The sequence below is a fragment of the Chaetura pelagica genome, unplaced genomic scaffold (assembly GCF_000747805.2).
Source record: "Chaetura pelagica isolate M959 unplaced genomic scaffold, ChaPel_1.0 scaffold20, whole genome shotgun sequence".
In the NCBI taxonomy this organism is placed as follows: domain Eukaryota; kingdom Metazoa; phylum Chordata; class Aves; order Apodiformes; family Apodidae; genus Chaetura; species Chaetura pelagica.
In genome coordinates, this window is record NW_009951958.1 from 3,876,724 (window position 1) to 3,891,305 (window position 14,582).

A 14,582-nucleotide genomic window follows, 5' to 3' on the forward strand; every position below is an offset into this window, starting at 1 on the left:
AGAGTGTGAGTTAATCAAAAAAGTTTCAGGTATTTCCAGAAGGTGGCAAAGAAAACAAAATATTGTGGCAGAGAAGAGTAAGACCAAGAAAAGAAGATGGCAAAAGATGAAGAGGGGGATGAGGAGGGAAGAAGGAAGAAAAAGTGTGAGACAGGCACAGAAGACAAAAACAAGCTCTTAAGAGTGAGACTCAGATAGTGAGTATAAACTGGAGCCTTTAGGGCAAATGGAAAACAGCAGCTGAGAAAGCAGAAAAGTTAAAGTTTATGGGATGAGATCTAATAAACAGCAGAGCAAAACAAATGGATAAGAGGCAAAGACTGAAAAAAACCCTGGAAATATGCTAAAATTGGGACATATAAACAAGAGGACTGAACTGTGACCCAATGGTAGCAGCAGACTATTGGAAGTTAAAACTGAAAAGAAATGCTGAGATTAAGAAACTTGGGAAGTGTTATCACTGCTTGAATAAATACGAGGGTGCTACTGTAGGATTGCAGGACAGCAAATGGAGAAGGTACAAAGCAGCAATGCCACTCAGAAATACTCCTCTCCTAGATGGCTTGCATATTTGGATTAAAACCCAGGACTGCTGGACATGGCACTTTCACTACTAGGAAATATGAAATTCCCTGAGAAAGTTGCTTATCCCATTCTGACAGCAGTCAGCACAGAGCAAGAGTCAAGCAGCAAAACTCCATGCACCAAAATGCAAGACTCCAAAATACAATTTGAAGCATCTGAAGACTTTAACACAGCACATAGGAAGAAGCTGACAACGTTTCCCAGATAATCCTAATTCTGATGCTATCTGACTTTGCCTTGCACAGTATTTTTACACTGTTTATACAACGGTGCTTTTGTGTCATTCCATCTAGACGTCTCTCTTTTTCCTCTTTAGATAACCTACTATTCATAACAAATATTCTGGAAGCTTAATAACAATAATTTAATATTAACAATAAATATGGTTAGCCAAAGATCACAATTTACCTCCACCATTGGTCACAACTGTGCTCCCTCGGTGTTCTTGATACTGACTTTCTCTCCGCAGTCTCTGCTCTTTAGTGATCTCTGCCACACGTAAAGGGAGATCTGACAACTCATCTGTTGGCTTTAGGAAACAGTTGAGTCAAGAAACACTTTGGAAATTTCATCTTGTAAGTTACTACCTCTTGATTTGTGTTTTTACATCAACTGTCCTGTCCTGCACCTACAAAACACTAACTTAAAGCAAAATACAGCTATCGGGTACTGTTTTTTTTTTAAACATATATTTAAGCTTCCTTAAAAAAACAGCTTGCCTACAGTTTCATCTGCAATATCTGCCAAGTGCTTGACAACATCAAAAAATGGAAACTCCTAGAACCCTCTCAAAAACCAAGATAGGAGAGCAAGCAGGCATATGTAGTGTAGCTCACTGAAACACTTGATCTCCTGGCTACTGCCTTTTCTACCTGTCCCAAGAGTAAAAGGAAGCTGCTTCCTTGGAAGAATAATTGACAGTCTCCTTGTTAAGGAGATCCCATTTTCCTGGTTCTAAATGACAAATAGGCTTTATTTTTAACATTTGAAACATATGTTAAAAGATAAAACTCCCGTCTCATTCTTGAAGCTTAATTTTCACTGAAACAACTACTCCTGAGTAACTGTAGTTGACTCAATGTTGCAACATGGTACAGTTTTAAGCTTTTTCAAAAATCAACTCCCTCCTTCTCATCTTTTATGTTCCAGTAAATCCACCTATCATGCATTGTCGCATGCATTTCTCTTACGATTTCCAACTTTGCATCCACCCAATAGAAAATTGTGCTTGTTTTTCTCCAATAAAACAACAAACCATTTTGGCTCAAGGCAACCTGCACACCAACATATACATGTTACCTATTGAATATGCTGCCAGGCATATACTTATTAGTTCTTTTTCCTGTACAATACTGCACTCAATAACTTACCTCATTCCCTGACCATCTTTTGTCTCCACTGTCCACACTGTTGAAGCCAGAATCAAGTGCTCCGTATGAACGACCAGAATAGAGCTCCTCATGGCTGTCAAACACACAGTTTTAGTTACTGTAATATAAACACCACCAAGAGCTTCTCAGCTATTACAGAACAAAAGATACCAAGATTACAGAATAAGATACCAAGCACAGTTGCAGTGTGTTCACAAGATCAGCATGCTAGAAAGTATCATAGTGAATTTGCCACACGGAAGAGAAAACTGCAAAGTGATTTCCTACTTCACTGTTTAACAAGTCAAACTTGCATTTTCCACGACTTGTATGTTATGGTTGAAAAATGCTGTCCCACAAACTTTTCCGTTGTAAACATGAACTCATGCAACATTACTAAAACCACAGGTGAAACAGAATATAACTTCTTCTACACCTAATAACACAGACTGTATTAAATTACTATCTTGTGTGTAATAATTATCTACCTAAGAAAATGTGTAGTAAGCTGGACAGTATTTAAAATAATTCATAATATAATAGATACAGTTTTCATCTACAGAGCTCAATTTTGTCGATGACATGTCTAGACAAAGGCATCAGACATGTGCCTAGTGCTACAATACACATAACCAAACAGCCATACAGTTCTTCTCTAAATTTCTGGGCTCAGAAACTACGTAATTCAGCAGTACGGCCATCACAGATGTCAAGTCTGGCAACTGCTGCAGATAGCTACAGTAAAAGAGACAATGGGACTTGTCTGATCCACTGCAGATGGCATTTCACAATGGCTCAACTGTCCCACTGGCACTCGATGCCCCAGGGAGAACTGCAGCAGTAATTACTATATAACACACAAGGAAGAATGAATTCCAGGAAGCTAATTGCTTCACCCCATCATGACTAAACTGCAGGTCTTCTTCTCACTGGTATTACTCCCAAGTTGCTGCTCCCTCTGAAATCCTCTTTCAGGAAATAATTATTTTCAAATTACTATTATTATTACTAACATTATAATAATTAATGCAGCACCATATGTGTGATGAGAAACGTTACTCTATGCATCTGCTTCTACACAGGTCAGACTCTGCAAACATACACCAAAAGATAAGCTCTTGCACCCGCATGAAGTTTTGAGAAACTCAGAAGAGTTCCACCTTTATGGGCCTACATTTGAATAGAAATATCATCTGCATAATGAACCCCTACAAAGAAAAAAGGAGAAAGAAAAAACAACTCCCTTCTTGTGTGTAGGCAAGAAAAAGGAATGATGATTAAAATGCCCAGACCAGTTAAAGAACAATTAACTTGAATCACTGACAATGGACTCATGATTTATTGCAGAGCTCTCTGTGTTTTATCACTGCTCAGGCAGTGGTACATCCATTAGCAAGGTACTCCCTCCCCACCTTGTTGCCACCTTCCAAGATGACTGACGTAATTTACTTCACTGACTCCCTTTCTTCCATATCATGTAACAGAAATAAATCTTAACTCCTGCTTTTCTCTAGACATCTTAATTTAGCAGCTGATAAGGCTGACTGTTCCAATATTTGTGTTACAATACTGAGCACCAGGGCCATGTGAAAGCTTGCCAAGAACAATCGTTTACCAAGAGGGTGGAGATTAGCATTTACACCTGTGATTTGAACACCACAGTTATAAAATTATGTACAAAAGGTTCAAAATCACAGCAGGGATGTACTTCTGTAAGTACATAGAAGATATTAAGATCTTATAAACTGAGCACACACGTTAACAACGTGAGAGCAATGCCCCCGGCACCAGGAATTTACCAACATTCTCTCCTAACTGTGGATCAGCTCTAGAACTGCCTTTCATACAATATTGCCCAGGTTTTCTTCTGAACTGCTCCTCACTTCTTACACAGTGAGAAGCATACAAAGTGCATAGCCAGGCTTTTTTCAATGATGTCCAGTGATAGAACAAGGGGCAATGGGTACAAACTGGAACACAGGAGGTTCCATGTAAACATCAGAAAAAACTACTTTACTGCAAGAGTGACAGAGCACTGGAACAGGCTGCCCAGAGAGGTTGTGGAGTCTCCTTCACTGGAGACATTCAAAACCCACCTGGACATGTTCCTGTGTGATGTGCTCTGGCAGGGGGGTTGGACTAGATGATCTTTTGAGGTCCCTTCCAACCCCTAAGATTCTGTGCGATTCTGTGATAGTGGTACCTTGTCAGAATGTACCACCAGGTAACACAAATTACATTCTTCAAAGCCACCTACATCAACACACTTATGAAAGAATAATCCTAGCATCTTTTTTTTTTTAAGCTCAGATGACTGAGACAGTTTTCCTGAATGTCATTGAAATGAGGAAACTGGGATTGTGCCAGACTTACCAAGATCCGAACCCCATGGGTCTCCTGTCATAATCAGGCAAGTCTGGAGCTATCTTGCATGCTTCTATGTTCAGGTATTTAAATATGTGAATTTTTCCTTTTATACATATCTTAAAAAAAAAAATATTAAAAAAAAAGTAAGCATAATTTGAAAATAAATGTTTGAATTATTCTACAGACATTTAACCCACTGTTGAAAGTAATAAATGAGCACATTTATGTCAACCAATGCATCTTATCTTACTGCATTTTAGAGAAGCAGCTATAGTGGATCACGGGATGCCCATTATAGACACATGGAAGCTGTCCTCCAAGTACATCTGGTCTGCATACATCTTAGTCAGCTGGATGCTGACATTTCATCATGCAAACAAGACATAAGCATTTACAAGTACTAGAATTTATACCCTTGGCATCTGAACAGATGCATCCCACCCATGCCCAGCTTTGAATGGCAGTGGCAGACTGCCAAAGCTAGCTCAAATTTAAAGTGAATTAAGCCAATGAGAGTTGTCTTTGCTTTCAAATGGGAAGCACAACCCTACTGAAGAAAAAGGTATTTTTCAAGCCGTATTTTGTATTTAACACTTTTAGATGATACAATTTAGTTGAAGTGCTCTTGCTCTTAAAGAAAGCTTGTAATTCAGCTTTTCACTTCATTCTGCCCTTTTTAATTGAACTAGTGACCTGCAGTTTACCTGTGCAGGGGGTGACTGGAGAGGGTTGTTCTCTAACATGATGGTCTGCAGGTGTCTAAGGTTCCTATAACAAACTGGTATTGTTGTGATTTTATTGCAGGAGAAATCTAATCGAATCAATGGCAACTCAGCAAGCTCTGAAGATAGAAAATAAACACAATTCAGCATATTAAAAAAGGAAGAGTATAAAAATGTGTTTTAAAAAATAATTAAGTACACTGCTTTCAGCTATCAGAAGAAAAAAAAATATCACAGAAAACAAAGAAGTGCTTGAAGTTTCTGCTGTTACAACTGACAGCCTTTATCTCACCTTCAGGTAAACGCACCAAATTATTTCTTCTGACATTTAGGTCCCGCAAGAATTCCAGATTGCCGATCTGTGGAGGTATTGTTTGTATTTCATTGCAGCTCACATCCTACCAAGCAAGAGTAAATAATGAGTTAGTGATTTTAACACTACCACCACTGACAGCTAAGCCTCTGTTAATTCCAATCTGTAATGTTTTATTTAGGGACTGAAAGAAAAAAACACAACTATTTATGTCACACCTCAGATCCTTAGATTTATTAAATCCTATTGCTGATGTGAAGCGTTATTCTCATTTTACATATACAGGGAAATAAAAGCTTTAAAAGATTAAGCCATCAGATGTAGAAACTTCTTTTAAGTTACCTCATTCAAGTTATTGAGACAATGCTACTTGCTATATAAAAGCTTTTTGCCAGAAAAAAAATCCACCAACAGCTCTAATTCCATCCAGCTTTCCTTTCAAAAATAGGGAAATTTGTTAAATTGACATGGAGCATTTGCTCTCCAGTACAAGGCATCTTTCCTCCACACAATTTTTAATTTTTTAAAAAAATCTCAGAATATTTCAGACTCTTTTCTAACACCTGTATACAAAGTCAGAACAGTTGGAGACACTACGGCAAACAGAAATTCTCCTTGGCCTCGGGGCAGATTTAGCTAACCTGCTACTGCACACAAGTGACTGCTTTACAATCACAAAGTTCTCAGCAGAATGAGAAACAGGGTATTGATCTTGCAGAAGCTCAGGCAGCATCCTGATTATTTAGGTCAATTAAAACAAACTTTTTCTTCTGAAGCACCACTGAAACTATTAAACACACGAATTAAAAATTAGGACTGAACAGTAATAGTTACAATAACTGTATACTCACAAGCTCTGTCAACTGTCTGAGCTGTCCAATTTCTTCAGGTATTGAAACCAACTTATTATTACTCACTATCAAAACCTTTAGTGGCAGACTACAGAGATGTACTGGCAGAGTTGAAAGCTGGTTTCGACTTTTGGACAGAAAGAAAACAAAATCAGAACTTTCTAAACGGAGAAATCACCTCATATCTTAATGCAATAAAAGACACAAACAAAAAACACACTCCACTTAGATGATCAACTAATTTTCTATATAATACTATAAAAGCAGTTCCATTAAATCTTTATTCATTACTTGCTTTAGCTAATTACACATGAACAAACTCTAAGTATCAAGTACCAGGCGTGATCAGATGCTTTCAAAACTCAGTGTGGGGAATATGACATTTTTGTGCCCTTTCAGGTGCTTCTGATAACTGGCCACCCTTGTCACAAATGGGTATGTTTGAACAGAGAGCAAAAGCCTTTCCAACAGGTAGTGCAGGTCAGTACATACAAAATGCCACACAAATTAATTACTTAATCAAGAAATTACTTAATTACTTAATCAAAATACACTGTGAATATTCATTAAGACACATGGACCAAGAATCTTGGTATCATGGATTTCACTATTCCAAAATACAGTCTTGGACATTTTCATAACAAAATACTACTAAAGCAAATATAAGGACATATGACTGGATCATATAACCTCAAATGAGAATCATGCAGAGTGAAACTGGATTGTAAAAGAGAAAGATACCCTTTAAAATTAAAACATAGCAAGGAACAGTGGCTGGATGATTAGAAAGAAAATTATTAGGATCTTAATTAAGGCTTTGATCAGATGTTGACATTTAACAAAATATGCTGCTGTATTATTCAATGCTTGAAACCCAGATTTGCCTATTATTAAAGAAAAAAAAAAGTTCTGAGGAGTAGGTGAACTAACAGCAGCTTTAAAAGCTAGGATATTAAAGGATGATAATTGGACTGCACCTACTAGAGACCATAGCAACAGGAAATCCATACTTGATTCATATCCTATTCCTACAATTCTCACCATCATTAAAAAAAGAAAATAAAGGAACATAAGCATACTAAATTGGCAAAAGTATAACACCAGAAGGAAACAGATTGAAGCTTTTCTTGCTTGAAATCACTGCCAATTTGTGACAAACTTTCCATACCTCTTAAAAGACCTTCTACAAATGGAGGACACTGTATGCAATTGAATTGCATCAACAGGCTAAGTTGCAGCAATTAGCTTTTAATGCTGGTAGAGATGTGTTAATGCTTAAGATCTTTAAAAGCCACCACTAGAAAGAAGGTAAATTGCATTAAGTCTTACTTAGCTGCCAAAAGCTGAATTATAAAGACTACCCAAAAGCTGTATCCTCTGTTTTCAGTCTGCACACCTGTATTTCACATGAAAACTACTGGAATTTACTTTGTGAGTCCTTTAAGTTGGAATTAGCTTTCTTCTTCATACTCCACTTCTACAAGCAGCTGCTTAATCCTCACCTTCCCTGATCCTTAAGTGGGTAAGACTGGTTTAGGTTCCTTTGATTCAATGACATGCAATGTAACAATGTGATGATTACACACTACATTAGCATTACTTATGGATGCATCAAAATCTATAAAACATAGGCTGCTTATGCTAAAGCAACATTTCTAAGACAATTGTTACCTGATATTTAGAAATGTTAAAGACTGTAAGTTCAAAATAGCCTCTGGGATGTATCGAATGCAGTTCTGGTACAAATTAAGACTCTCAAGGGAGACAAAGTGACACGCTTCTGCTGGAAGCTCTGACAGTCTGTTCCGTGACAAATCTGAAGGGAGGGGGAAAAAAAAGAAATGTTCAGTAAAGTTACATTAAAACTTCATGAAGTATTGTCTGTATATTCCCCATCACACAGTGGGAGCAGTTGGACAGGAATCAGTTTTGTTCTTTTGCCTGCAAAATTTTTTCCAAGATTACAAAGAGACTCTCACCTCACACATGAAATAAATCAACACCTTTTAACATCTTACAGCCACAATAAGAAACAGAGGAGATACAACATTTCTTTCACAGTCATGATTTCACATCCCCAACTGCCTTATACTTTACAGGAAGCTGGTTTAAGATGCTGAAAAAGCCAGCTTTGCATCTCTCTTCCAGGATCAGATTATGGAATTGGCATTGGGTGGCAGTGCTGTAATTAAATGAATCAGAAAGTACTTTTCTCCCAGCTCCCTGTTAAGGTACTGTTGGCTGCATGGAAATCTCAGTTTCACATTTCTGGTCTAAAACACAGACTTTATACAGATACACACATAGGTAACAGTTTCAACAGGTGAAACATGAGGCACACCCCTTAGACAAGCTTTCTATACTTTAGCCAAAGCATTCCCTCCTCAGAGAGACATCAGTTCAAGCCTGTGATCTCAACCAGGCAATGGAAGGATTTTCCATCATGAGCCTTCACAGCTGCAAAGAAATGCTCTGCTTCCTGTGAGCAGTAAACCTCAGTTTCATTGTGATTGTTCATTCCTTGCTTGGCAAGGGACAAATGTTTAACCAAAACTACTATCAAATGCTTGTATTTGAAGAATCAATATTTTTCCTTAGCCAGATCCAATTAGGAGTCTGTATCTATAATTACTCTCCTTCAAGAGTAAAAGCTGCATTGTGTTAAATAACGCAGTTGCAAAGGATTCTTGCTTCTTTAAAGATCAAGGAAAGTTCTTGCTTATAATATATGCTAAAGTACAGTTTTCACAAACACACACTAATAGCTTCCTTACACACCCAGCTCTTAATGCTCATGTTAAGAGCACCTTGTGTCAGCAGGGAGTTCCTACAGAGATACCTGCCTGTTAAACAAACTGACGCTTCACCTTTGCATTTTGATGGCGTGCAGACATGCACTGTAAAACCCCACCTGACCTGAATTGGTGCTGTGAATGATTAAAAAACCCTCCCAAATTTAACTGCTATTTTCTTTATTTGTTTTGAATGTCATTTTCTTCTCATCAGCATAAGAGGATAAAAGCTCCCACTCCTAAACATATACAGGTAACTGACATCGTACTTTCTGTATCTTTATTCCATGAAGAAACCATCCAATACATATTACTTTTTAAAGACTGCCAATGCAGATAGGTCTTGTTTCTCTTGGCATTTTTAATTTATTTATTTATTTTTTTTTAAAAGGGGGAATTTCTTTTTTATAAGGGGACCCTGCCTACCACTGCTCCAGTTTATGCTGCTCTAGGAAGAGGTCACTCTGAGTGCAGCTGAAACAGACTCTGCAAATCTCCAACAGTTATTTCAATTTTGCAAAGAACACAGAATCTTTCACTCAAAATACAGCAACCCTAAGACTTGGTGATGTTTTTTGTTTTGGCCCATTTCTCTGGAACCCTCCCCCACCTCGGAAAGCAGACCTTAAATGGAACCAGAAATGGGATAGAGTACAACAGTCATTGTATGAAACAATTCAACAACTCCATCCTCTTCCCCACCTTCCTCCTAAAAATATCTGAATGAAAGGAACAGCTCTAACAAAACCAAGAGAGAAGAAAAAGAAAAAAAAAGCACTCCAGTGATTGTTTATGTATTTACATATATGCCACCCTGCAGTACAGCAGCAGCTGGTGCTTTTCCAAAAGAGAATGTGGGAGTGAGGCACAGGAACAAAACCTAAGGTATTTTATTAAAAATATCTTGGCTTAGTGATATTCTTTTGCTATGGTATCCACAAAATAACTGTTTAGCAATAACCAGACAATAAATGTATTATAGTACCAATTATTGTGCAAACTAAAATGTGCGCAAGGATTTCTCAGTTTCTCAGAAAAACAATGTTGCTGTGAGATAATTATGTATTATTTTTTATTTCACAAATATTGTATAATTGATTAAGAAGCAATTGATAACTGTCAAATTAACCAAGGAGTAATCAGTGTGATGCATATTATCTGCTTTAATATGTATGTTCACAACCTTGACATACCATAAAATGTAAAGAGCAAATGACTAATTTTCCCTCAAATGCAAAAATGTTTAATGTTACTATGAATAAATATATAAGTGAAATTTGGCTATTATCATGTGAACTAGGATTGTTGTGTTTGTGCTCCCATTTCATGGGTTAAAATTACTGTTACCAGAAATCTGCTTTAAAAAAGATTCCTCTAGTCTGCTAAAAAAGGATGCATATCCTTGAAGGCAAGATCATGCGGAATTTTGGCAAAGGGGAAGCATTCTTTGGAACTAAGCTCTTTGTGAAAGATAAAAAAGCCAACAGTACAAATACAAAATGAAATCTCAGAGCTGAGTCAGATCACTGACCTTTTCCATCTTAATTGGGATTCCACTCAGAGAGCCAGCAAACCCAAAGCTCCATGTGACTACAGAACACACTACATTTAAAGTTGCGTCATTTGGCATGAAACAAACTCTTCCTGCTCAAAGCAGAATGTTCCTCTAACATCAAACATTCTCAGGGCTGTGCTCACACTTCTTTAACTTAAGCTGTGACACAAATTTTGCCTCCAAAGGAAAATCACCGAAGCATAAAGATGCACAGTTTAAGGTCCTGGGTACATTAACCCATTACGGATGCTATAAAGAGGGAGCTGCAGCTCCACTGTTGCTGGCACTCAGACCAGCTGGGTGGTGGTGAATTCCAGTTCACCATGAGATGCTAATGTGATCAGTCCACTAATTCCGTTGTGATGGGAGTATGGCTTTGGCTCTCATTCCAACTAACTACAACAATGAAAGACAGTTCTAGGCCTAGCCTGTGCTATAAAATTTTGTTGATAAAAATCTGCCTTTTGTCACCAGAGATCTGCATGTGTTCCCACACACACACACTGAACATTTTATTTATTCTGATGTAAGCCAGCGAAGCCTCAATTTTTGGCTGTCTGTTCAAAACCAAAAGTCAGCAAGCACCATAACACCCACTGGCAAAACACTCATGTAAGAGAGATTGTGACATTATGTCAGCAGCTGTGAACTGTGGGCTCCCCCACATGTTGTGTCACGCCTTCCATAACAGCCCAGTGGCAGCTGTGACATCAGCCACGAATGTGCTTCAGTGATGCAACAATACTGGTATCTGTGAATTGATCTGACTCCTGATGGTGACACTGGCTGCTACATGCTGCCCTCAACTAGGGTGACTTCATTTGAAGGGCAAGAAAATGTCCTCCCTAAAACTATGAAGCATGTGTTGTAACTTAAAAGCACACTCACAGTTTTCATTTTATACCAAACAATCTAAGATATATTAACTTGCAGCTTACAGATAAAAATATGTTTTCATATCAATAATTAGATAAGCCAATCAATGACCAGGAGGCTGGCAGCCACTATAGTGACAAACAGCAAAAAGCTGAATGAACAGCTGCAAAAAGATGAAGTACAGCTGCTCAAGAAGAAATAAATTCAAAATCTGGAACTGTAAACAGATTTTTTTTACCACACACAACTTAAAGACCAGAAGCAAACTCCACAGTTTCACACTGATAACAACAAAGCTACAATCATCAGCCTTTCATAAAACACTGAAGAATACCCTTGGAGTAGCTAATGTAATATCACAGATCCAGAAAGTAGCTCACCTGGACAATTCCTTTACAACTACTGCTCCAGAAGAGGCAAGCTGTTCCCTGAAATTAACTGCTTAGGCTACAAGCATCTTTCAGATAATGTCACTAAACATATATTTTGAGGAACTTGATGTTATTTGATTGCTCAATTATGGTGTTTAACATCAACTCTATTGGAACGATTGCTCACATTTCCAAACGCATTTGAAGCACATAGTTGTATAATCCTTAACTCCACTTCTTGTCTTGCATTCTATTAGCCAAATAAATTAACGCATATTGAGCCTGGTTTCATGAATCGATTTATTTCAGCTCCCAAACATTGCAGAACTTGCAATGAAAATCTGAGAAAGGCAATGCTTGTGATCCTGCTGAGTTTTAGGTAACATTCCCCTAAAGATGCTGAAAGAGACCAAACAAAATGAAAGCAACAGCCCTAAGCAAATGAGTTACTGGTATTACTGTACTGACCTCTCTTGCACAAGAAAACTAGAATCATCATAAAAGAATACCTGTGTGATGTAATTCTGATGGTCTCTGTACTCAGTATCTGGGAATGTTTTCCTTTCTAAGCACTGAAAACACTGGCATCCTTAGATTTCACACCTGGAGGATTTCCTGACACAGGAGGGGTGATTTCACCTCTTCCTGCCTGCTGTGATGTAACACTACCACTGTTGTCAAATCCTGATTCAAAACAAACCTCAGAAATGTCAGTTCCTGACTCACCCTCTACCTCTCAGTCCTGTCAAACCCGAACTTTTCCCAACTATTCTCCCATGTATCCAAGATACGAACCAGAATAAGGCTGTTCTTCCTGTGTTTTACCAGGATAACACACACTGCCGTTGCGAGAGCACCACTGCCCAGCTGGAATACCTGAGTAACACTTTCTGTAGCCCTAAAATGAAACACATCCTTCAACTTCTAATTTCAATTTCCAGTATTTGATGGAGGAAAAATCAGATTCAGACATGCAATCCACCCTTGGTACACCCATGACATTTCAATTCTTAGCAGATCCATTCTTGATCTGTATGATCACATTCCTACTGAGCAGCAGTACCAGCAACATTCAACTGTTTTAACCATTTACATGGACTAACATTTTAGAACCAAGAACCTCCAATCTGCTGTTTTTTGAAAGATGAACAGGCTATGATTTGCAGAAAACAAGGCAAAGCTAAGTGGTTTCTTCCAAATGTTAACTTGATGGTGCTATGCCTGGAATGCAGAGGTGCTTCCCACCTAAGTCAACTGCACCAACCTGAGAATACACAGCATAACACACAAAACAAACTGAAAGATTATACTTGACACTGAAATCACCCCTCCCCCCCCAGATTTCCTGCCTTCTGTGCTAAAGGTTCATAGCATGCTTTTAACCAAGCTGCTTAACACCATCCTTTATAAAACCTGTTTCAAATCATTGGCAAAGCATTGTCAAGTTTCAGATGTGTAGATCAAAGTTTCACATACATTGTTTCCTCTGGCTACACTTTTATGTCGGAACATTCAATACAAATAGCAAAGCTCTTGCCAAAGGTTTTAAAAAGGAAGAAAACCCCTCACTTCTCTGAAGAACTCTTACAAATCCCTTGCTTGAAGCAATTTTGATAAGTGAGAACTATGGCCCAAGCATTTACCTTTTCCTTCAACACCCACATTACCAAACGAAACCTGGCTAGCTTTGTTTTTGAACTCAGAAGCATCTTAAGAACAGTCACACAAGTGAGTTTTGCAGAATTTGGCTTCCAAATTACTTAAACTAATTTGTTTTAGTAGTAAGTTGCCCCTTCAACTCTTCTCCATTAAAAGACATCACATGAGAACAAGAAATTAATCAAGTACAACCTTCTTACTGAGCTAATTAAATAACAAAACCCAGTCATACCTGGGATCAAAGAGGTAAACAGAAGATTCTAAGCACCAACCCTCATTCTCTCTCTCTTTTTTCTCTCCACATGATTTTAATGCATATTTGCTATAGTTCAGCTTTCTCTTTTATATATGAATGAAAACATCACAGGTGTTGCCATAAAAAACACTGACTAAACATACACATAATATTGTACAGTCCTGCACTTGATGTCAGATGCTGTACATCCTCTGACAAGAAAACACATTCCCAGCAAAAGCAGGATTTTCTCACAGGAACAGACTGCATGAGTACTGCAAGAAGAGAATAAATATTCTAATCACAGTAACAACTTGAAATACAATGCCACTTCCTCTGAGAAGTAATTTATTTTTCTTTTTGCAAGGAATAATATTGTTTGCTTATTAAAAAATTTTAAAATCCCCCAAATCAGTAGAAACTATAGAACAGGCAAGAGTGACAAGCTCCAGTCCCTGCAAAGAACTGAGACCTCCTAACCATCCACTGACTCCAGTTGATTTTCCTTTAGTTGGCTCTAGAGCAGGAAATTCAATAGCCTAAATGAATCAAACTGTTATGTCAAGTATTATTTATTCATTTTTCAATGTAGACCTTGGCTGCACAGTCAGCCACTCTAAGCCAGTGAGGGGAACAATTTCTTACTGGCCACATATTACTGTCCCCTCCCTTGCACCAGCACTCCTGATTGTGCAGCCACACAGCCAGTTGGGCCTCATTACTGAGAGCAAATCCTGCAAAAAACCCACAAAAACCTAACAAAGCCACAGACAGTTTTTAGTCCTTCTGAGGCATAATTTGATTCATGCTGCAGTCACATAATAATCATCAGTATAAGGGAGAGGATGAGAATGTGTGGCTGCATGTGTAGGGAAGAAAGGGACCA

The 14,582-nt window shown here is 38.0% G+C and overlaps 1 protein-coding gene across 1 annotated transcript in view; it reads right to left on the reverse strand.

Moving 5' to 3' along the window:
• LRCH3 (leucine-rich repeats and calponin homology (CH) domain containing 3) overlaps positions 1-14,582 on the reverse strand; it is a 66,764-nt gene that overhangs the window by 27,724 nt on the left and 24,458 nt on the right. Inside the window, exons 2-8 of the mRNA XM_010000351.1 lie at positions 7,880-8,024; positions 6,209-6,335; positions 5,337-5,442; positions 5,027-5,163; positions 4,329-4,438; positions 1,956-2,049; positions 994-1,114 (exon numbers count right to left, since the gene is read on the reverse strand). Of these exons, the coding sequence (XP_009998653.1) occupies positions 994-1,114; positions 1,956-2,049; positions 4,329-4,438; positions 5,027-5,163; positions 5,337-5,442; positions 6,209-6,335; positions 7,880-8,024 (840 nt within the window). The remainder of the gene's footprint in view (positions 1-993; positions 1,115-1,955; positions 2,050-4,328; positions 4,439-5,026; positions 5,164-5,336; positions 5,443-6,208; positions 6,336-7,879; positions 8,025-14,582) is intronic.